Source organism: Rhinoderma darwinii, unplaced genomic scaffold (assembly GCF_050947455.1).
Source record: "Rhinoderma darwinii isolate aRhiDar2 unplaced genomic scaffold, aRhiDar2.hap1 Scaffold_4512, whole genome shotgun sequence".
Taxonomy (NCBI): domain Eukaryota; kingdom Metazoa; phylum Chordata; class Amphibia; order Anura; family Rhinodermatidae; genus Rhinoderma; species Rhinoderma darwinii.
Genome location: NW_027463944.1, coordinates 38732 through 61888, shown reverse-complemented (window position 1 = coordinate 61888; position 23157 = coordinate 38732). Strand labels below are relative to the sequence as shown.

At 45.5% G+C, this 23157-nt stretch overlaps 1 protein-coding gene across 2 annotated transcripts in view; it reads right to left on the bottom strand.

Moving 5' to 3' along the window:
* The window catches only part of LOC142716471 (amyloid beta precursor like protein 1-like), a 57215-nt gene that overhangs the window by 5989 nt on the left and 28069 nt on the right, over window positions 1-23157 (bottom strand). Inside the window, exons 2-15 of one of the 2 annotated variants that reach the window (XM_075848703.1) lie at window positions 13727-13876; window positions 12319-12448; window positions 11941-12053; window positions 11140-11312; window positions 10644-10816; window positions 7316-7437; window positions 7074-7148; window positions 3176-3334; window positions 2955-3083; window positions 2749-2848; window positions 1374-1508; window positions 1189-1212; window positions 718-788; window positions 556-615 (exon numbers count right to left, since the gene is read on the bottom strand). In XM_075848703.1, the coding sequence (XP_075704818.1) occupies window positions 556-615; window positions 718-788; window positions 1189-1212; window positions 1374-1508; window positions 2749-2848; window positions 2955-3083; window positions 3176-3334; window positions 7074-7148; window positions 7316-7437; window positions 10644-10816; window positions 11140-11312; window positions 11941-12053; window positions 12319-12448; window positions 13727-13876 (1614 nt within the window). The remainder of the gene's footprint in view (window positions 1-555; window positions 616-717; window positions 789-1188; window positions 1213-1373; window positions 1509-2748; window positions 2849-2954; window positions 3084-3175; window positions 3335-7073; window positions 7149-7315; window positions 7438-10643; window positions 10817-11139; window positions 11313-11940; window positions 12054-12318; window positions 12449-13726; window positions 13877-23157) is intronic. The other variant, XM_075848704.1, reaches the window with a different exon arrangement.

Here is a 23157-nt window from a genome sequence, read left to right as displayed (position 1 = left end):
GATTTGGGCTCCCAGACCGCACTATCGTAGTCCCTTGGTGCCTCTACCAATTATTGAGGTGCCATTTGAACGAATAGCAATGGACCTGGTAGGGCCTATTATAAAATGGTCACCAGGCCACCGGCATATTTTAGTTATTATGGATTATGTGACTCGTTATCCTGAAGCTATACCATTGCGTAATACGTCATCCAGGACCATCGCTAAAGAGTTGGTGCAGGTGTTCAGTCGAGTGGGAATACCAAAGGAGATCCTTACAGACCAGGGTGCCCCTTTTATGTCACGAGTCATGAAGGAGTTATCTCATGTTTGCAGTACGTGAGGTCCCTCAGTCATCCACAGGGTATTCTCCATTTGAATTGCTATATGGTCGTCATCCCAGGGGATTTTTAGCCGAAATTTACTGGCGTGTTTGATACCGAGTGCCCGTCTACCCCAGGAGACGACTGTCCCGCTACCTAATCCCCTTACAATAGATAATCTATCTATACGTAGCTGTATATGAGGTGCTATACTGGGGACCACCAGCAGGGGGCAGGCTTATGCTCTACTCACCAGTTCATCGCGCTGGATGTCTTCGGACTGGTAGTGAACCTGCTTCACTGACCCGTTATCCTAAATATCAGAGGGACCCCGTTAGCCATTCCCCAGGCCCTTATACAGTATATCCCATATATACCCCCCACCCTACAGAGATCATCTGTGAGCGCGTCTCACCTTCTGTCCGGGAAACGTAATCGTCCTCTCGCTGGGGGGGAAATCCGAGTACATGTCCCAGACCGCCGAGCCTGCAGGAAATATAGGAAGACCCCGTCACATCGGGATACACGGAACATAAAAGGGGGTCACGTATTTAAAAACGGAGCTCATAAGAACAGCGCTGTGGCCCATAGCAACCAATTACATCACTCGTTAAGTTTGATGGCCGCCATTTTTAATTCATTAGTCTTCGAAAACATGTGGAAACCATAACGGCGGCCATATTTGCCATCACTCCGCTTTCCCAAGAGTAGATATAACGCATACACGGAATCAAGGGATCATATATTTTGAGCGGAAGAATCTGATTGGTTGCCATAGACGCCGCCGCTGTTTTTGTTTTTTTTAATGATGCCCAATGGGCAGCAGACGGTCGCTGGAGGATACAGAAGAGATTTAAAGAGACAGACGCATAACCCAAGCACTGACCTTTCCGCTCTATCTGCTGGGAGTCTGATGAGCCGTCCCCCAAAAGTCAAAAAGCAAGAAGGAGACAAGCAAGAGGAGAAAGAGAGAGAAGGTATTCATAAGAGACCACACAAACCCAAGATCTAAAGAGACAGCCAAGAAAAGGGAATGGGCCAGGAAGACAGACAAGACTTCAGCCGCCTCACCCTCTCCTTGAGACGTCTCGGCTGAGTTTTGGGGGGGAACCCTCATCTCGGGGTAGTCCGTGTCGTCGATCACCTTCTTCTGTGATGAGCTCAGGAGATCGCTGGCTCCGACCCATTCAGAGCGCAGCCAAATCTCTGCAAAATAACAAAACGACCAATCAATGGTCCAACTTTCAGCTTAATCCTGGTCTAATAGCAAGTTCTTTAACATTTTACAGATCTCTGTTTGTTGTCAGTGACTGGGAATATTCTTGTTTACATCCAGAGACTGAAAACGTATACAGACCTAATACTTCTCACGGTTGAGGATTTGTTACAGTTGTATCCAGTCTAAAAAAAAATTCTGTCAAGTGAGGAGTCCAGACTGATACATGTTACCTGCACTGATACATTGTAACACATTATCAAAGCTGGAAAGAGAAGGCTGTAGTTATGCCCACGGTACTGTGTGGCTGCTGTGCGGGTGCAGTATGTGCGCTGTGTGGCTGCTGTGTGTGCGCTGTGTGGCTGCTGTGTGTGCGCTGTGTGGCTGCTGTGTGGGTGCCGTACGTGCGCTGTGTGGGTGCCGTACTAGCCCTGTGTGTGCGCTGTGTGGCTGCTGTGTGTGCGCTGTGCGGGTGCAGTATGTGTGCACTGTGTGGGTGCCGTACTAGCCCTGTGTGTGTGCGCTGTGTGGCTGCTGTGTGGCTGCTGTGTGTGCGCTGTGTGGCTGCTGTGTGTGCGCTGTATGGGTGCAGTATGTGTGCGCTGTGTGGGTGCCGTACTAGCCCTGTGTGTGTGCGCTGTGTGGCTGCTGTGTGGCTGCTGTGTGTGCGCTGTGTGGCTGCTGTGTGTGCGCTGTATGGGTGCAGTATGTGTGCGCTGTGTGGGTGCCGTACTAGCCCTGTGTGTGCGCTGTGTGGCTGCTGTGTGTGCGCTGTGCGGGTGCAGTATGTGTGCACTGTGTGGGTGCCGTACTAGCCCTGTGTGTGCGCTGTGTGGCTGCTGTGTGTGCGCTGTGCGGGTGCAGTATGTGTGCACTGTGTGGGTGCCGTACTAGCCCTGTGTGTGTGCGCTGTGTGGCTGCTGTGTGTGCGCTGTGCGGGTGCAGTATGTGTGCGCTGTGTGGGTGCAGTGTATGGCTGCTGTACGTGCGCTGTGTGGGTGCAGTGTGGGTGCCGTACTAGCCCTGTGTGTGGCTGCTGTGTGTGCGCTGTGTGGGTGTTATGTGTGCGCTGTGTGGGTGCCGTGTGTGCGCCGTGTGTGCGCCGTGTGGGTGCCGTGTGGGTGCAGTATGTGCTCTGTGTGGGTGTCCTATGGAAAGATGGAGGTATTTCTAAGTAGACGTTCAGAGAGGGGGCCTTGTAGTCTAAGGTCGGGCGCACGTCACACTCACCGATCTGCTCTCGTAGCTCCGGAGACAGCTGGGGGTTGCGGTACAGCAGAGATAGGGACTGGTTGACTCGCTCCTCGATGACCCGGAGGTGCGTGAGAACCTGAAGAAGACACCAGCAGACCGCAATGACTGACAGAGGAGGTGAGAGAAAGCCAGAGACAGGTCAAGAGAGAAAGAGAGAGACGACCGAGGGCCGGAGCCAGTACCTGGAACTGAATGGTCTCGGCTCTGTCGGGTTCGGCGCTGCTGACGTGCTGGTAGTGACGCACCGTGTGGCGCTGGTCCTTCTGCTCTGCGTGGATGTATTTCTTCAGGGCCAACAGAACCTTCTCCGGCTGCTCGAAACCAGGACACAAAATAATGTTCTGATTATCGTGTCTGAAAACGCCAAAACATGTCTGAAGCGGACAGAGGAGGAGGGGCTTACATCCAGGGGTGTGGTCTGTACGCTTGCCAAGTAGTTCTCCAGCGCCGCCCTGCGGTTATCATTGAGAGCTGCAACCACCCGACCCAGGTGCGTCTCCACCAAACGCTGGCGCTGAGCTGAAATCTGACTCTCCAGGGTTTGTAAGATTGATTGAAAGTGCTGGAAGAAGAACGACAGTCAGCGAAACGTTACAACAAGGCGGGAGAATCTACATGTGATCAGATCTATAGTCCTATATACAAACATGCTCCACTGGATTAGATACAGCAGCTCAGCAGACCGTATGACACATGATAGGATTAGATACAGCAGCTCAGCAGACCGTATGACACATGATAGGATTAGATACAGCAGCTCAGCAGACCGTATCACACATGATGGGATTAGATACGCAGCTCAGCAGACAGTATCACACATGATAGGATTAGATACACTGGCTCAGCAGACAGTATCACACATGATAGGATTAGATACAGCAGCTCAGCAGACCGTATCACACATGATGGGATTAGATACGCAGCTCAGCAGACAGTATCACACATGATAGGATTAGATACACTGGCTCAGCAGACAGTATCACACATGATAGGATTAGATGCACAGCTCAGCAGACCGTATTACACATGATGGGATTAGATACAGGGCTCAGCAGACAGTATCACACATGATAGGATTAGATACACGGCTCAGCAGACAGTATCACACATGATAGGATTAGATACACAGCTCAGACTCCGGTATCACACATGATAGGATTAGATACAGTGGATCAGCAGACAGTATCACACATGATAGGATTAGATACACTGGCTCAGCAGACAGTATCACACATGATAAGATTAGATACACGGCTCAGCAGACAGTATCACACATGATAGGATTAGATGCACAGCTCAGCAGACCGTATCACACATGATGGGATTAGATACAGGGCTCAGCAGACAGTATCACACATGATAGGATTAGATACACGGCTCAGCAGACAGTATCACACATGATAGGATTAGATACAGTGGCTCAGTAGACCGTATCACACATGATAGGATTAGATACACGGCTCAGCAGACAGTATCACACATGATAGGATTAGATACACGGCTCAGCAGACAGTATCACACATGATAGGATTAGATAGAGTGGCTCAGCAGACAGTATCACACATGATAGGCTTAGATACACGGCTCAGCAGACAGTATCACACATGATAGGATTAGATACACAGCTCAGCAGACAGTATCACACATGATAGGATTAGATACACAGCTCAGCAGACAGTATCACACATGATAGGATTAGATACACAGCTCAGCCTCCGGTATCACATATGATAGAATTAGATACACAGCTCAGCAGACTGTATCACACATGATAAGATTAGATACACAGCTCAGCAGACAGTATCACACATGATAGGATTAGATACACAGCTCAGCAAACAGTATCACACATGATAGGATTAGATACACAGCTCAGCAGACAGTATCACACATGATAGGATTAGATACACAGCTCAGCCTCCAGTATCACACATGATAGGATTAGATACACGGCTCAGCAGACTGTATCACACATGATAGGATTAGATAGAGCGGCTCAGCAGACAGTATCACACATGATAGGATTAGATACATAGCTCAGCAGACAGTATCACATATGATAGGATTAGATACACAGCTCAGCAGGCAGTATCACACATGATAGGCTTAGATACACGGCTCAGCAGACAGTATCACACATGATAGGATTAGATACACCGCTCAGCAGACAGTATCTCCATGATAGGATTAGATACACAGCTCAGCCTCCAGTATCACACATGATAGGATTAGATACACAACTCAGTCTCCGGTATCACACATGATAGGATTAGATACACAGCTCAGCCTCCGGTATCACATATGATACATGCGGGGAGTGTTGAGTTGTGCGGATCACTTCTGTGACTTTACGTAACACGACCGGCTGCTCTTATCTCGATCACGTCATGAATCCTCCATATTTCCACAATTTGCTGATTGGTCAGAATATGCCGGAGATTCTGGGTTGTTAGCCAAAATAATATCCGCGGATGAAGGGCTTATCCTGGGAGACAGGACGACATCCACTGCGCCGCGTAACGAAATCCGTTATTACACAAGCTCCCGCCCCCTGCGCCGTCATGTCCCATATTTTGTTTTTATAACACGCAGCTATCGGATCAGATGGGGTTTCATATCTCCTCCCGCTCCTTGTTATGTTATCTCCTGCGCTCCGCGGTAACACGACGCCGCCATACAGACTTAAGTGGGACTAAAAGCTATCGCTTTCCCCGGACATTAGGGATTTGCAAAATAAATGACTTTTACATCTGTCTCTCGTATCGGTTTTCACTGCTAATGGCTCCAAAAACCCAGGATATTATCATGGGAAATTCTCCTGTCGCTCTGAAATAATTAATATTTTCTTCTGTATGTTTTTTTTCCGGTGGAAGTGGGGGAGGGGCAAGTTATGTGTAGGAAAGGGGGGGGGGGGGGTTCAATTAAATATTTATGTCGCCAACCGGCCAAATGATGCTTACCTGAGTTTAGTAAAAAGATGTAGCAGAGCTCACTTTGTATTATTTGTACCTTGTGACCGCTCGTTTTATCACAATGTGTGGTGCCAATGACACTCAGCTCTGCTACATCTATACATGAGGTATCTGGAAGGCTTATACGGAACGTGTCCATAATGTTCTGTTGTACGGTTCTAGGGCAGGCTGCCATCTTGGGCGCGAGGTTGTCCTATAACTTATCATATGGGCAGTGACTGGCAACTTAGACTTCATCTACTCCATAGGCTGGTGAGGAATTTTCTAGGAAAAATGAATTGAACTCAACATCCATTAGGATCTCATCCAACGTCCTTTCCGCCATGATAGGACCACGACCGTCCCAGTAGTCTTCATCTCGGTTGTGATGGGAACCAAAAGCCTTCAACATACTCACATCTCAATGGGACCACCACATCCCAGTTACGATAAGTCCACCACAATTTTAGGTCTTAATCCAGCATGATGGAACAACCATCCCATTTATAATGGAGCCACCACTATCCTATAAGCCTATCATAGTCCCAGTCATCACAGGACTACTACCATTCCATTAGTTCTCATCCCAGACATGATGTGACCACCACCATCCCACCAGTCTTCATACAATTCATGATGGTACCACCAGGAGCCTAGTGGTCTATCTCCCGACATGATGGTCGATCACCTTCCCTTTTAGATGTGATTGGATATCCTAAGTCCTAATGAGTACGGTGGGACAACCAATATCCTATTAGGTCTTCTTGATGGGATGAACCCTCCACCATCCTATCAGTCTTCATACAAGTCATGATGGTACCACCAGGAGCCTAGTGGTCTATCTCCCGACATGATGGTCGATCACCTTGTGATTGGATATCCTAAGTCCTAATGAGTACGGTGGGACAACCAATATCCTATTAGGTCTTCTGCCAGTCTTGATGGGATGAACCCTCCACCATCCTATTAGCTTTAATTTGAGACTTGATGGATCATCTACCAATTCCATTAGGGATCATCTCAGAGGACAACCTCCAGATCTCATCCAAGATGACCTTGACCATCCTTTAACCTCATCAAGTCATGATAGTCCAGTATATGGCCCATTATTTCATCATGACTGACCCTACTGTGCTTAAACTAGGATCTTCAGACCCCACAATTAAGAATCCTGCATTTAACGCCATTGATGTTACTCGGAAGTCTTGGCTTCATGATATGATGAGTAGTATGGACCTCCCAAACATCTCCCACTCTACAGTGATGAGTCCAGAATTTATCATGACTATGAGAGCCAGGGTACAAATATAATAAGTCCATACACTTCTGTATTAGTCAGCGACTACATACCTCATTCAGAGCTTGGCGGTCGGACTTGGGTAGATTCTTGGCTTGATTATCTGCTTCCGCCCACTCCTTCATAACCTAGAAGGCCAACGCTTAATTATCACCAAAATTCGTGCCAACTAGTAAAGTCCCCCACAGTCCATCCCAACAGATATGGCCTTGTATATTCCGCCCTAAACAACTTAGTAATAGTAGGATTTTCTGATATGATATAATTTTCCGTTGGTTTCTCATCCTGCGCTCACCTCGTTGATCTGCTTCATCCGTCTCTCCTCCAGCTCCATTTTTGCTCGTAGGAAGTTGGCGTGTTCAGATCCATCCCGAGGTGACTCAAAGTAGATATCTACCCCATCAGTGGGACGAGAAACTGGAAAGACAGCAAGTCATTTTATATCCAGTCTGTCTCTTACTTGAAATTTATAAATGCTGCCTAGTAATAGTGACAGGAATATCAGGAGCAGAAACACGCAAACAGCAGAGACTCTATAAGGAAGGGGGAATAATACTGAAAATAATGATTCCTCAATATTACTGAAATAATACTGCCATACATTGTCTACATAATACTGCCATACAGTGTCTACATAATACTGCCATACAGTGCCTACATAATACTGCCATACAGTGTCTACATAATACTGCCATACATTGTCTACATAATACTGCCATACAGTGTCTACATAATACTGCCATACAGTGTCTACATAATACTGCCATACAGTGTCCACATAATATTGCCATACAGTGCCTACATAATACTACCATACAGTGTCTACATAATACTGCCATACAGTGCCTACATAATACTGCCATACAGTGCCTACATAATACCGCCATACAGTGCCTACATAATACCGCCATACAGTGTCTACATAATACCGCCATACAGTGCCTACATAATACCGCCATACAGTGCCTACATAATACTGCCATACAGTGCCTACATAATACTGCCATACAGTGCCTACATAATACTGCCATACAGTGTCTACATAATACTACCATACATAATACTGCCATACAGTGTCTACATACTACCATACAGTGCTTACATAATACTGCCATACAGTGCCTACATAATACTGCCATACAGTGTCTACATAATACTGCCATACACTGCCTACATAATACTGCCATACAGTACCTACATAATACTGCCATACAGTGTCTACATAATACTGCCATACAGTGTCTACATAATACTGCCATACAGTGTCTACATAATACTGCCATACAGTGTCTACATAATACTACCATACATAATACTGCCATACAGTGCTTACATAATACTGCCATACAGTGCCTACATAATACTGCCATACAGTGTCTACATAATACTGCCATACAGTGTCTACATAATACTGCCATACAGTGTCTACATAATACTGCCATACAGTGTCTACATAATACTGCCATACAGTGTCTACATAATACTGCCATACAGTGTCTACATAATACTGCCATACACTGCCTACATAATACTACCATACAGTGTCTACATAATACTGCCATACAGTGCCTACATAATACTGCCATACAGTGCCTACATAATACTGCCATACAGTGTCTACATAATACTGCCATACAGTGTCTACATAATACTGCCATACAGTGCCTACATAATACTGCCAAACAGTGCCTACATAATACTGCCATACAGTGCCTACATAATACTGCCATACAGTGCCTACATAATACTGCCATACAGTGTCTACATAATACTGCCATACAGTGTCTACATAATACTGCCATACAGTGTCTACATAATACTGCCATACAGTGTCTACATAATACTGCCATACAGTGCCTACATAATACTGCCATACAGTGTCTACATAATACTGCCATACAGTGTCTACATAATACTGCCATACAGTGCCTACATAATACTGCCATACAGTGTCTACATAATACTGCCATACAGTGTCTACATAATACTGCCATACAGTGTCTACATAATACTGCCATACAGTGCCTACATAATACTGCCATACAGTGTCTACATAATACTGCCATACAGTGCCTACATAATACTGCCATACAGTGTCTACATAATACTGCCATACAGTGCCTACATAATACTGCCATACAGTGCCTACATAATACTGCCATACAGTGCCTACATAATACTGCCATACAGTGCCTACATAATACTGCCATACAGTGCCTACATAATACTGCCATACAGTGTCTACATAATACTGCCATACAGTGCCTACATAATACTGCCATACAGTGTCTACATAATACTGCCATACAGTGTCTACATAATACTGCCATACAGTGCCTACATAATACTGCCATACAGTGCCTACATAATACTGCCATACAGTGCCTACATAATACTGCCATACAGTGCCTACATAATACTGCCATACAGTGTCTACATAATACTGCCATACAGTGTCTACATAATACTGCCATACAGTGTCTACATAATACTGCCATACAGTGTCTACATAATACTGCCATACAGTGTCTACATAATACTGCCATACAGTGCCTACATAATACTGCCATACAGTGTCTATATAATACTACCATACATTTCCTACATAATACTGCCATACAGTGCCTACATAATACTGCCATACATTGTCTACATAATACTGCCATACAGTGCCTACATATTACTGCCATACATTGTCTACATAATACTGCCATACAGTGCCTACATAATACAGCCATACAGTGCCTACATAATACTACCATACATTTCCTACATAATACTGCCATACAGTGTCTACATAATACAGCCATACAGTGTCTACATAATACTGCCATACAGTGTCTACATAATACCACCATACAGTGTCTACATAATACTGCCATACAGTGCCTACATAATACTGCCATACAGTGTCTACATAATACTGCCATACAGTGTCTACATAATACTGCCATACAGTGCCTACATAATACTGCCATACAGTGTCTATATAATACTACCATACATTTCCTACATAATACTGCCATACAGTGCCTACATAATACAGCCATACAGTGCCTACATAATACAGCCATACAGTGCCTACATAATACAGCCATACAGTGCCTACATAATACTACCATACATTTCCTACATAATACTGCCATACAGTGTCTACATAATACTGCCATACAGTGCCTACATAATACAGCCATACAGTGCCTACATAATACAGCCATACAGTGTCTACATAATACAGCCATACAGTGTCTACATAATACTGCCATACAGTGTCTACATAATACTGCCATACAGTGTCTACATAATACTGCCATACAGTGCCTACATAATACTGCCATACAGTGCCTACATAATACTGCCATACAGTGTCTACATAATACTGCCATACAGTGCCTACATAATACAGCCATACAATGTCTACATAATACTATTATACAGTTCTTAAATAATACCGCCATTCTGTGCGTAAATACTACTACCACACTGTGCCTACATTATACTGCCATAAGTCAAGTGTCAAAGGCGTCAAAATACAGTAAACTCATCCCGAGTTGATATCTCAGAGACCGCAGCTATATGGACATGGTGTGTATGAAATACAATGGAGAGAAGCGGTGTCTGACCTTTAACCTCTGGTGGGAGTGTGGGTGCGCTGCTGGTCGTTTCCTCTTCTTCTCCATTTCCCACAAAGTAATCATCCCATATAGGCGGGTGCTGGTCCTCACTGGCCCCTGCAGTGTCCTCTCCTCCCTCGTCAATGATGTCAACATTATCCTCTTCAATCTCAACATCATCGCTGATGAGAAACAATAAGTCGGGTTACTCCAAGCCTCGCAGCGCCCCCTACGTGTCACCAATATTACCCCTGCTATTCAGTCATCTAGACTCTAATAGATCCCCAGTTTGGTGGCTGCTTACGGACCTGGGGTATATGGCGGCACTCTAGGAGCGGGTATTGTGACGAAGCTGGTGCCAAACTTGGACAGATCTAGTTGGCACAGACGGGAGCACTCAATGTAAATAATATGTGGGCACCACTAATGAAGAAATAAAAGGGCCCAAATACTGCTCCATACCCAAGGACCATGCACAGTATACAATATATTCCTCTTCTCTTACCCTCTCTCCGGGTCCTGCGGCTCTAGCTCAGTTATTGGTTGGCCCCTTGTGGGTTCCACCTGGTGGGACGTACGAGTCGGGCAGCAGACGTACTCCACTCCTCGGAATCTTTCTGGGTGGCATGGCAGCAGCATCCCATAACTGTGCAGATCTAGGTCTTCTGCTGCACAGGCCTGGGAAGAGACAGGACTTCTTGGGTCAGGGTGTCATGGGAGACTGTTCCTGCCTTATCTGAGCTCCTCATTGTCCTGACTCCTGTATATAATATGATACAACCTGCAGCCACCACTAGGGGGAGCTCACTGCATAGGGATTTATACAGCTCATATTAAACTCAATAATAAATCAGTATGCAGTGAGCGCCCTCTAGTGCCAGCAGAAACAATATTATTATTGAACTGCTTCTTATGAACTGCTCAGAGGGGGTTTCCAGGTACGAGAAAACTTTCCACCCCCCCCCCCAATAAGTGCGGCCTAAAGGTCTGACAACTCTATAGCATTTTCTGTAATGAAAATAAGTTAGAAAATTGCTTAAAAGGCAATTCCCTCATACATGGTGGAGAATGAGGCTTCAATGTATATTGTCCTGTGATTGGCTAATATATAGCTCTTATGAGATAAGCCAAGAGGAGCGGACCAACCATTTGGACATTTGGGTAGTGGCTGAGGACCCATGGCCAGAATGGGGCAATTACCCCTCAGTGTAGTGGAGCTCCCAATCTAATACAATGCCCTAATAATAGGCGCTGCCATTGCTGCGGGGGTCAATTGCTGAGGAGTGCGGAGGGTCAGAGGTCTCACCGCGCGGGCCGTCTCATGCCAGTGCTGATAGCTCTCACATACGTCCATCTGCTCGCGGTGCAGGAAGCGACATTTATCCGGGACCAGCAAAGCGTCGCTGACAAACTCATTCACTGCCGAAGAAGAAAACAGGCATTAAAGGGCCGGACCTGTCAACAAAGCTTAATCACTGTACAACGAAAAGTTCTGCACCTTTATGATAGACGTTTCAGCAAGAGCTCTGCTTGCTGTCAGTGTATGGGAATATTTTGAATTACACAAAGATGTTGAATTACACAAAGATAATCCTCTGTGAGATAAACCCCTCTCCCCCAGAGCCACTAAATATAAGGGGGCATCCCTAACATCCCGCCTGCCCCCCCCCCAGATAACACTCACCGAGGCAGAGATACGGGACTACGATATGTAGGCGACGCTTGCACTCAGGTTTTTGTTTCTGACACCAGTTTGTGACAGTGACCGGCTGAGCGGCTTCTGTCACCCCCGTGATCTGTAACTCGGGATACATCTGCGGAAGGAGGAATAAAGAGCAACATGCCATATAGTCACGATGGGGGGTGTAGTACTGTGCTTCTCTGAGACAGTATCACACATCATAAGCTTAGATGCACCGACTTGGCAGAGACTATAAACACATGATAGGCTTAGATACACTCGCTCAGCAGACAGTATCACACATGATAGGATTAGATACACCGGCTCAGCAGACAGTATCACACATGATAGGATTAGATACACGGCTCAGCAGACAGTATCACACATGATAGGATTAGATACATCGGCTCAGCAGACAGTATCACACATGATAGGATTAGATACATGGCTCAGGATCACACTTGATAGGATTAGATACAGGGCTCAGCAGATAGTATCACACATGATAGGATTAGATACACAGCTCAGCAGACAGTATCACACATGATAGGATTAGATACAGCAGCTCAGCAGACAGTATCACACATGATAGGATTAGATACACGGCTCAGCAGACAGTATCACACATGATAGGATTAGATACACCGGCTCAGCAGACAGTATCACACATGATAGGATTAGATACACGGCTCAGCAGACAGTATCACACATGATAGGATTAGATACATCGGCTCAGCAGACAGTATCACACATGATAGGATTAGATACAAAGCACAGCAGACAGTATCACACATGATAGGATTAGATACATCGGCTCAGCAGACAGTATCACACATGATAGGATTAGATACACAGCTCAGCAGACAGTATCACACATGATAGGAGTACATACACAGCTCAGCAGACAGTATCACACATGATAGGATTAGATACAAAGCACAGCAGACAGTATCACACATGATAGGATTAGATACAGAGGCTCAGAAGACAGTATCACACATGATAGGATTAGATACACAGCTCAGCAGACAGTATCACACACGGTAGGATTAGATACACGGCTCAGCAGACAGTATCACACATGATAGGATTAGATACACATGTCAGCAGACAGTATCACACATGATAGGATTAGATACATGGCTCAGGATCACACTTGATAGGATTAGATACAGGGCTCAGCAGATAGTATCACACATGATAGGATTAGATACACAGCTCAGCAGACAGTATCACACATGATAGGATTAGATACAGCAGCTCAGCAGACAGTATCACACATGATAGGATTAGATACACCGGCTCAGTATCACACATGAGGCTTAGATACACCGGCTCAGTATCAGACATGAGGCTTAGATACACCGTCTCAGTAGCAGTGCTCCCTCTTCTGTCAGTGGCGGTTCCTCACCTGCCTGCAGTATTGTAAGATTTCCTCGTTGCTTCCTGGGCAGCTGGGGACTCCACGAGGATCTGCCACCCACTCCCCTCTCATGAGGTCCATGTGAAGAGGGATCCGGCCGCAAAAGAGCACCAACTGTGGTCGCCATGCCGCGATGTTCTGAAGACCCAGTAGAGAAAAGACATGTTTATTGCAATATCACTTATTATAGAAAAGATTACGAGGACTATTATAGGAATTATTACAGGGACTATTATAAGGAGTATTACAGGGACTATTACATGGAGTATTACAGGGACTATTACAGGGACTATTACAGGGACTATTACAGGGCTGCAGCAGTTCGTCCTTCTACACAGGCAGCATTTTGATGCTGTGAACCGTTGACAGCGATGGAATGTGACATAATCTGGTAGTAAATGTAGGTCACCGGCAGCCACCACGTATGTCCGTCAGTTACGACAGCACAGAGTTGAAGCCTTGACATGGCGGTCTACATCGGGTCGCGTTGCTCCTACTCGGTTGTCAGCTGACAGTTTTGCTCAGGGAAATCATCTAGAAGTTCTTCCCCTCAGACATTCCCATAAAGTACATGGAGCTTAAGGCCACGATCACACACAGATTTGATGCAGTTTTTGATGCAGTTTTTGGATCCGTTTTTTTAAGTCAGAACCAGAAGTGGATCCAAAAGGAAGGAGCGGTGAAAGATAAGCCGGATCGTCTCCAATCTTCTGTGTCCACTCTTATGTTGGGCTAAAATAACTGAGCCAGAAACTGCACCGAAACCGTGTGTGTGATCCCGGCTTTAAATGGTTTTTCTATGGGGGGGGGGCCTGGTCTTTTCCCCTCCCTTCCTGAGAACATGGATTAGGCACTGCCAGTTTTGGGATCGGCTGAGCCCCCTATTTATCAGATTTAGAAAAAAAAGCCCTTTAAGCTGTCCATAGGGTTGGGGTAAATCTTCCCATGTAGGGGCAGCTTTACCTACAATAACTGCAGCCTGAACCTCAGAGAAACACAAAGGGTTAGAATCAAAGCTGCACCAAAATATGTCAGCTCCCTCTGTCAGTACTTCTTGGCAGGAACGGACATTGACGGCCAGTTTTACATACAGTCATAGCATCCTTAAACTTAGCTATAGAATGTGAAGCTTTGCTCAAAGAAATGTCTTGGGTAGAAATTAAAGCTGCATCAAAATACATACAGGTCAGATCCCTCTGTCAGTACTTCCTGGCAGGTTAGCCGGCTTTACCTATAGTCATATGGGCTAAATGGTGACCTTAGATGGATGACATTTGAAATATTCCTCGCTGAAACATTTTGGGTCGAAATCAAAGCTGCATCAATATATACACACACACACACACACACACACACACACACACACGAGTCAGCTCCCTCTGTTAGTACTTCCTGGTAGAGGCGTAATTCTATGGCCAGCTTTACTTATAATCACATCATTCTTAAACTCAGATCGATGGTATTCAAAGCCGTGATCACAGAAATGTGGTGGGTAGGGATCAAAGCTGCATTAAGAAAATTCATTTGGGTCAGCTCCCTCTGTCAGTGCTTCCTGGCAATAGACTGGTAGATAGTAGGACAGTGGCCTAAAGCTTATAGGGTGACAGAGCCCATGAGCTCTTTCAGGTGGACACTCATCTCACATTAAGCCGGGGCCCCTAAACAGGTCCCTGTAAAGCTGAAAAACAAGCATCTCTTGGGCGTCGTTCACATCTGCGCCAGAGGCTCCGTTAGCGGCCTCCGCCACAGATCTGACCGGAATTAGCGTAGATTACCGGAGACAATAGCGCCGCATGCTGAGCTAATGTCTCCGGTAAAATCACCGCTCCCCTCCCCCGACGGAAAGCCGACGAAATGGGTTCCGTCGACCGTTGGTAGTGCCCGTTGCGCAACGGAACCGCTGCTTCCGTTATTCTCTTCTTCTTCTCCACTGACAGAGCCGAACACGCTGCAGATGTGAACACAGTTTATGGAATCCCGTGAACGTATTGACAGCGCAGCAGAGAATTATCCGCCCGTAGCCACTTAAAAAAATTGGAAAAATTAAAATAATGATTATTGCAGATTAAATGCGGATGGTGGCGACCCAGAAACAGAGCGGCCGCGGACGGAGGGAAACGGTTATATAACACCATCACAGTACACAGGGAAGTCTGCTGAGAATCAGGCAGGAGCAGTGATCTCGCTGTGATGGCGGCTGTATGTGTGTGTCTGTATATACAATATATGGGGAGGACACAGAACCGGATGAAACAAGCAACTAGGGGGTTATGTGTTTTAAGATGAATCAATAGGATCCCATAATAATGACGCACTGGACCTATATAGCAGTATCACATGAGTGATGTATGGTACTGTTATGTGTTCACTGTATGGCGCTACTGTTTTTATATGGACAATGCACAGCACGGATATTTCCGCACTACATGACTCTGTTATATGTTCTCTGTATGACCGTATTATATGGACGATAGAGAAGTGTTATTTGGGCACTTTATGGCAGTATTATGTAGACACTGTATGGCTGTATTATGTAGGCGCTGTATGGCAGTATTATGTAGGCGCTGTATGGCAGTATTATGTAGACACTATATGGTAGTATTATGTAGACACTGTATGGTAGTATTATGTAGACGCTGCATGGCTGTATTATGTGGGCACTGTATGGCAGTATTATGTAGACACTGTATGGTAGTATTATGTAGGCACTGTATGGCAGTATTATGTAGGCACTGTATGTCAGTATTATGTAGACACTGTATGGCAGTATTATGTAGACACTGTATGGCAGTATTATGTAGACACTGTATGGCAGTATTATGTGGACAATGTATGCAGTATTATGTAGGCACTGTATGGCAGTATTATGTAGACACTGTATGGCAGTATTATGTAGACACTGTATGGCAGTATTATGTAGGCACTGTATGGTAGTATTATGTAGGCACTGTATGGCAGTATTATGTAGGCACTGTATGGCAGTATTATGTAGGCACTGTATGGCAGTATTATGTAGGCACTGTATGGCAGTATTATGTAGGCACTGTATGGCAGTATTATGTAGGCACTGTATGGCAGTATTATGTAGGCACTGTATGGTAGTATTATGTAGGCACTGTATGGCAGTATTATGTAGGCACTGTATGGCAGTATTATGTAGACACTGTATGGCAGTATTATGTAGGCACTGTATGGTAGTATTATGTAGACACTGTATGGCAGTATTATGTAGACACTGTATGGCAGTATTATGTAGGCACTGTATGGCAGTATTATGTAGGCACTGTATGGCAGTATTATGTAGACACTGTATGGCAGTATTATGTAGACATTGTATGGCAGTATTATGTAGGCTCTGTACGGCAGTATTATATAGGCACAGTATGGCAGTATTATGTGGACACTGTATGGCAGTATTATGTAGGCAGTGTACGGCAGTATTATGTAGGCACTGTATGGTAGTATTATGTAGGCAGTGTATGGCAGTATTATGTAGACACTGTATGGCAGTATTATGTAGACATTGTATGGCAGTATTATGTACACACTATATGGCAGTATTATGTAGACTCTGTACGGCAGTATTATATAGGCACAGTATGGTAGTATTATGTGGACACTGTATGGCATTATTATGTAGACACTGTATGGCAGTATTATGTAGGTACTGTATGGCAGTATTATGTAGGCACTGTATGAAAGTATTATGTAGGCACTGTATGGCAGTATTATGTAGACACTGTATGAAAGTATTATGCAGGCACTGTATGGTAGTATTATGTGGGCACTGTATGGCAGTATTATGTAGGCACTGTATGGCAGTATTATGTAGGCACTGTATGGCAGTATTATGTAGGTACTGTATGGCAGTATTATGTAGACACTGTATGGCAGTATTATGTAGGTACTGTATGGCAGTATTATGTAGGTACTGTATGGCAGTATTATGTAGACACTGTATGGCAGTATTATGTAGGTACTGTATGGCAGTATTATGTAGTCACTGTATGGCAGTATTATGTAGTCACTGTATGGCAGTATTATGTAGGCACTGTATGGCAGTATTATGTAGGCACTGTATGGCAGTATTATGTAGGCACTGTATGGCAGTATTATGTAGACATTGTATGGCAGTATTATGTAGGCTCTGTACGGCAGTATTATATAGGCACAGTATGGCAGTATTATGTGGACACTGTATGGCAGTATTATGTAGGCAGTGTACGGCAGTATTATGTAGGCACTGTATGGTAGTATTATGTAGGCAGTGTATGGCAGTATTATGTAGACACTGTATGGCAGTATTATGTAGACACTATGGCAGTATTATGTAGGCACTGTATGGCAGTATTATATAGGCACTGTATGGCAGTATTATGTAGACACTGTATGGCGGTATTATGTAGGGCTAGGCACTGTATGGTAGTATTATGTAGACACTTTATGGTAGTATTATGTGGGCGCTGTATGGTAGTATTATGTAGACACTGTATGGCGGTATTATGTAGACACTGTATGGCAGTATTATGTAGACACTGTATGGCAGTATTATGTGGGCGCTGTATGGTAGTATTATGTGGGCACTGTATGGCAGTATTATGTAGGCACTGTATGGCAGTATTATGTGGACACTGTAAGGCAGTATTATGTAGGCACTGTATGGCAGTATTATGTAGGCACTGTATGGCAGTATTATGTAGGCACTGTATGGCAGTATTATGTAGGCACTGTATGGTAGTATTACGTGGGCACTGTATGGCAGTATTATATAGGCACTATAAAACACTGTTTTAGGCACTGTAGGACACTCTTCTGTGTTCACTGTACCTATAATATATGATGGACATAAGAGCAATGTATGGTATTGTTACTTGGCACTGAATGGTGGTATTATTGGTCTGTGACTATTATTTGGGCACTATTATGTAGGCCCTTTATGGTATTATACTGTAATCACTGCATGCCAGTAATAAGGGGGCTAGGTATGGCGGTATCATTTAGGTATAGTGTGGCACTTTCATTTAGGTGGCTTCATAACAGTATTATTTTCCAGGTGAGGGGTTGTTTCCACAGATTTCGTCCACAGTCCTCCACAGAATCTGATCCAGCCCTGCATATTGTGTTCTAAACACGTTGCACTTCCCATACTAAATGTGACCACTGGAGGCGCTGTTCTGTTGCTCCACATGAAAACCTAGTCAATATCTGAGGGAAAACAATGACTTAATGTTGTCTCAGGCTCATATTTTGTTTTGAAGCTCGTTCCCTCCTCCGTATAATTAGTCAGGTTCTGATGTGGGACTATGGCGGAGGAGGAGGGGGAGGGCAGTCAGGAGATAAGATAACAGCAGTCATTTGTCATGGAGGGAAATAGCAATCGGTAAAAATAGAATGGACATTATTCCTCGTCCAGCCCCTAGTAGGGTACGGGCAGCGTCACGCTTGAAATTCACCCGAAAACCCTTCTATATGGTCTGCGCCAGCTGTGACCTGTTAGGCTCTGTTCACATTGTGTCGTGGTTCTCGATTATAATGGAAATCGCAACGCATTGTCGGACCCGTCATACGTCACGTTTCGTCTTGTGTCTGTTGTTTTGAATAGAAAAAAGCGATTCATGTGCCGAACGGCGCCGCTGACGCCAATGTAAACATAGCTTTAGGGTGCGTTTTCACGTTGCAGCTCACATGCGGTGGCCAATGGCTGCGCGGTTTTGCCAGTAACAGTGTGGTATTACCGACAAAACTGTGCGACCATTGCCCACCGTATGTGGACGTGTTTTGTCCGCCTGTGGCCGACGCAACGTGGGAACGCACTTCTACCCGCTTACCACCCAATTAAGTCACACCCAAAGATAGAAAATTGTCAGTTATGAGCAGAAAATGGCGGCTAAGATCTCTATAAATGGCGCACATACGTGTAAATGTATTTCCTTAAATTAATAATAGAAGAGATTGATCAAAACAAGGGAAAATGGTGCCGTTGCCCATAGCAACCAATCAGGTGGCTGCTTTCAATATCGAAAGAGCTAGAATCTGATTGGTTGCTATGGACAACTGCTTCACTTTAATTTTTCACAAGCGGGAACGAATATGACTGTGTTTTGCGCAAAACCACCGGGGATAGTACTTATAATATAAAGATATAAAAAATTAGCGGTTTGAGTATTCGCCGTGCCTCGTACGGATATAAAATAAAACTTTGATTTAATCGTTTATTTGCATCAATATTGGCACAAATCGCCTTTTTTCGCCACAGAAATCGCTGCGATAACTTATCACAGGGGAATGTGAGTGAGAAGATTAATGCAGATTGGATGCGGGTGACATGTGGTTGTGAGCGACTCCCTCAAGGTCAGCGGTGTCAGCCATGTTGTAGAGTGAGACGCGAGGCGGCCGGGCCCCACCGGATACAGTGGGAACAACCCCAGACGCTTCGTCTTATAAAGCCACAGGGTCCATGTCCCCGGCCTGCTCAGTCTCAGCTTCTAGCGCTGACTTTCGGAGATAAGCTGCCATGGTAACGGGTTCCCGGTGGAGATGTTCTATCTTTCTCTGTTGCCATGACGACCTCTTCCCAAATGGATGTGAAGGCTGATTTCGCTTCCTCCTCTCCCCCCGCTCTCCCCGCCGCCTCTCACGTCTCCTGCCCTCCCGATCACCAGTCCCATATCTGCTTTTTTCATCTCATATTCCTGGGCCTCTCGATTTCCTCGGCTTTCATTCCTGCGGGCGCCCGTCTCGTATTTACAACATGTTTTTCAGATTTCCTCTGACTGACACCTTCCCACCTCACCACCAGCCTCAACCATTTTATTCCCGGCCTAGCGGCTCATCGGGCCTCTCCCGTGTTATTAGAGGAGCCCGTTACATCTGTCGCCTTAAACGTAGCCCTATATTTATACATCATGTCATACGCGCTTCTCCCCGGGGATAGGAACCCGCTTTACCGTTCTGCCTGCATTCAGTTAAAAAAACAAAAAACACACACACACATATACATATATATATATATAAATAAAAATTTAAATCCTCAAAAATACTCCAAAAACAAACAAGAACCATTAAACATTTCGTTGCAAATAGTCAACAGGGTCGCAAGAAACATGTGGAGAAGAAAAAACGAATTAACTGCCAAAGATTTAAAGAGTAAGGCCCCATGCACACGACCGTGCCCGTGATTGCAGGCACGGCCGGCCGCCGACTGCCACCCGCATTTTCGGGCCGTGCTCCCATACAAAGTATGGGAGCACGGCCCGCAAAATGCAAAAGAACGGACATGTTCCATAATTTTCGCAACATTTCTTCGGCACGGACACCCATCCGTAGCGCTACGGAAAGGTGTCCGCGTTCAATGAAAGCGAATGGGTCAATTTTTGCGGACCGCTAAGGCGGTCCGCAAAAACTCAGTTTTTTTACGGTCGTGTGCATGGGGCCTTACTAAACGTTTGACAAACTTCTGACATGTCATAGTGACATGTTTTCATTGGTGCCGGTCCGAGGACTGAGACCCCACCAATCGCTAAAAAGAAGCATCAGTTCTCGTGTGAGCGCTCAGCCGCTTCGCTTCTGTTTGGCTTTTTCTGGAAATAAATGTATCGGAGAACGGACTCCATAGAAAGTCTATGAGCCCGTACTGCGATACATCGGCTTTCCGGAAAAAGCCAAACAGAAGCGAAGCGGCTGAGCGCTCACACGAGCTCTTCTGCCGTTTCTGTTTAGGGATTGGTGGGTGTCCCAGTGCTCGGACCGCCACCAATCAAAACTTATGACCCTTTAAGAGGAAGCGACCAGGAAGCCGTTATTTTCCATATTGGAGTGGCCAGAAGTACAAGGTGTTCAGTGCTCAGGGACACGGCCGAGGTAAAGAAACCCGAAGCCCGACCACTCAACAAGACGTCAAGACTGGGCCAAGAAATATCTGGAGACGGATTGTTCAAGGGTTTTATGGACTGATGAGATGAGTGACTCTTGACGGACCAGATACAAGGGGTCCGCGGCTGGGTCAGTAAGGGTAAGGCCACACGGAGCGACCCTGACACGGTCGCGACACGGCCAACAACGGCACCATGTTTGGCGCGGCTGTCAAACACGTGTTAATGGCCGCGTGTTATTGCAGGCAAAATGGTGCGGCCATAATGGGTATATTAATTAATGGCCGCACGATTTTGCAGGCAATAAAGCGACGTCATGAACAGGGTTTTTGACAGCCGCGCCGAACATGGTGCCAGCTGCGTCAGGGCTGCTCGGTGTGGCCTCACCCTGACGGGCACAGAGCTCCACTTCGACTCAGACGCCAGCAAGGTGGAGGTGGGGTGCTGCTATGGGCCGGTATTATTAAAGAGCCAGTAAAGGCCTTAAAGATGAGAGAATAATGACGCGGCCCCTTCCTCACCCGACCTAAACCCTATTGAGAACTTGTGGGCCCTTCTTAAACGGCAGATTTCCGGTGAAGGAGAACAGTGCACCCCTCTGATCAGTGTCTGGGGGGCTGTGGTTGCTGCTGCACAAAAAGTTGATCGTCAACAGATTAAGAAACTGACGGACTCCACGGACGGACGGCTTATGGCTGTTAGTGAAAAGAAGGGGGCGCTATATTGGTCACTGATTTTTTGGGGAAATGTCAGAAATGTTTAATGTGTACATTTTGAGTTGTTTGTTTCGTATTCTCACTTTCAATGGACCGTGCGAAGGGTCCGTTGAAAAATAGACCATGTCCGATTTTCTTCCGTTTTCGCGGATCCCTCACAGATGAAAACAAGTGAGATGGGAAAATTTTCCTTTTTCATTTAGTTAAATAATAATTCTGCGCACAGATATTCTCCTAAGAAAACCAAAACCTCACATTTACGTCTCCTGTCGTGCGACAATACGTACACATGGGGTAGTTGGATAATGCTCGAGGGGACATAGGTATAAGATGTCGGGCAAATTAACATTCGGCCGATAGTTAACAACCTCAATGGCAGGCCTGACCGAATATGCACGTTATTTAAATAGGGGATTGGCGGCTGCCATATTTCTTCGGCACCACTTATCCTGGGGGGAAACTATAGGATTGTCCGGATAAAAATCCCATAAACATTAGATTAAACAGAACAGTAGACAGAAATCGGATCTGTATGGTCAGCGACTTGTGTCATGTGATCCCAGGTCAAAAATGTATTAGCCCCTGCTGGCCTGTGACCTCATGCTTCAGCATGCTGCAACCGTTTCAGATTGTCGGCATCGCAGCGACATTTGCGTGATGTTGTGCATGAGTAACGTGTGCTTATAGGGGCGAGAAAGTCACACATACATTGCAACATTGAGCCTCTTCCCTAACACTCATGTATTTCCCCAGGCCAAATAAAACATGGATCCTATGAAACAGCGCCCCCTGCGGCTGAAATAGCTTGAAAATCTCGGATCCATCCCATTGT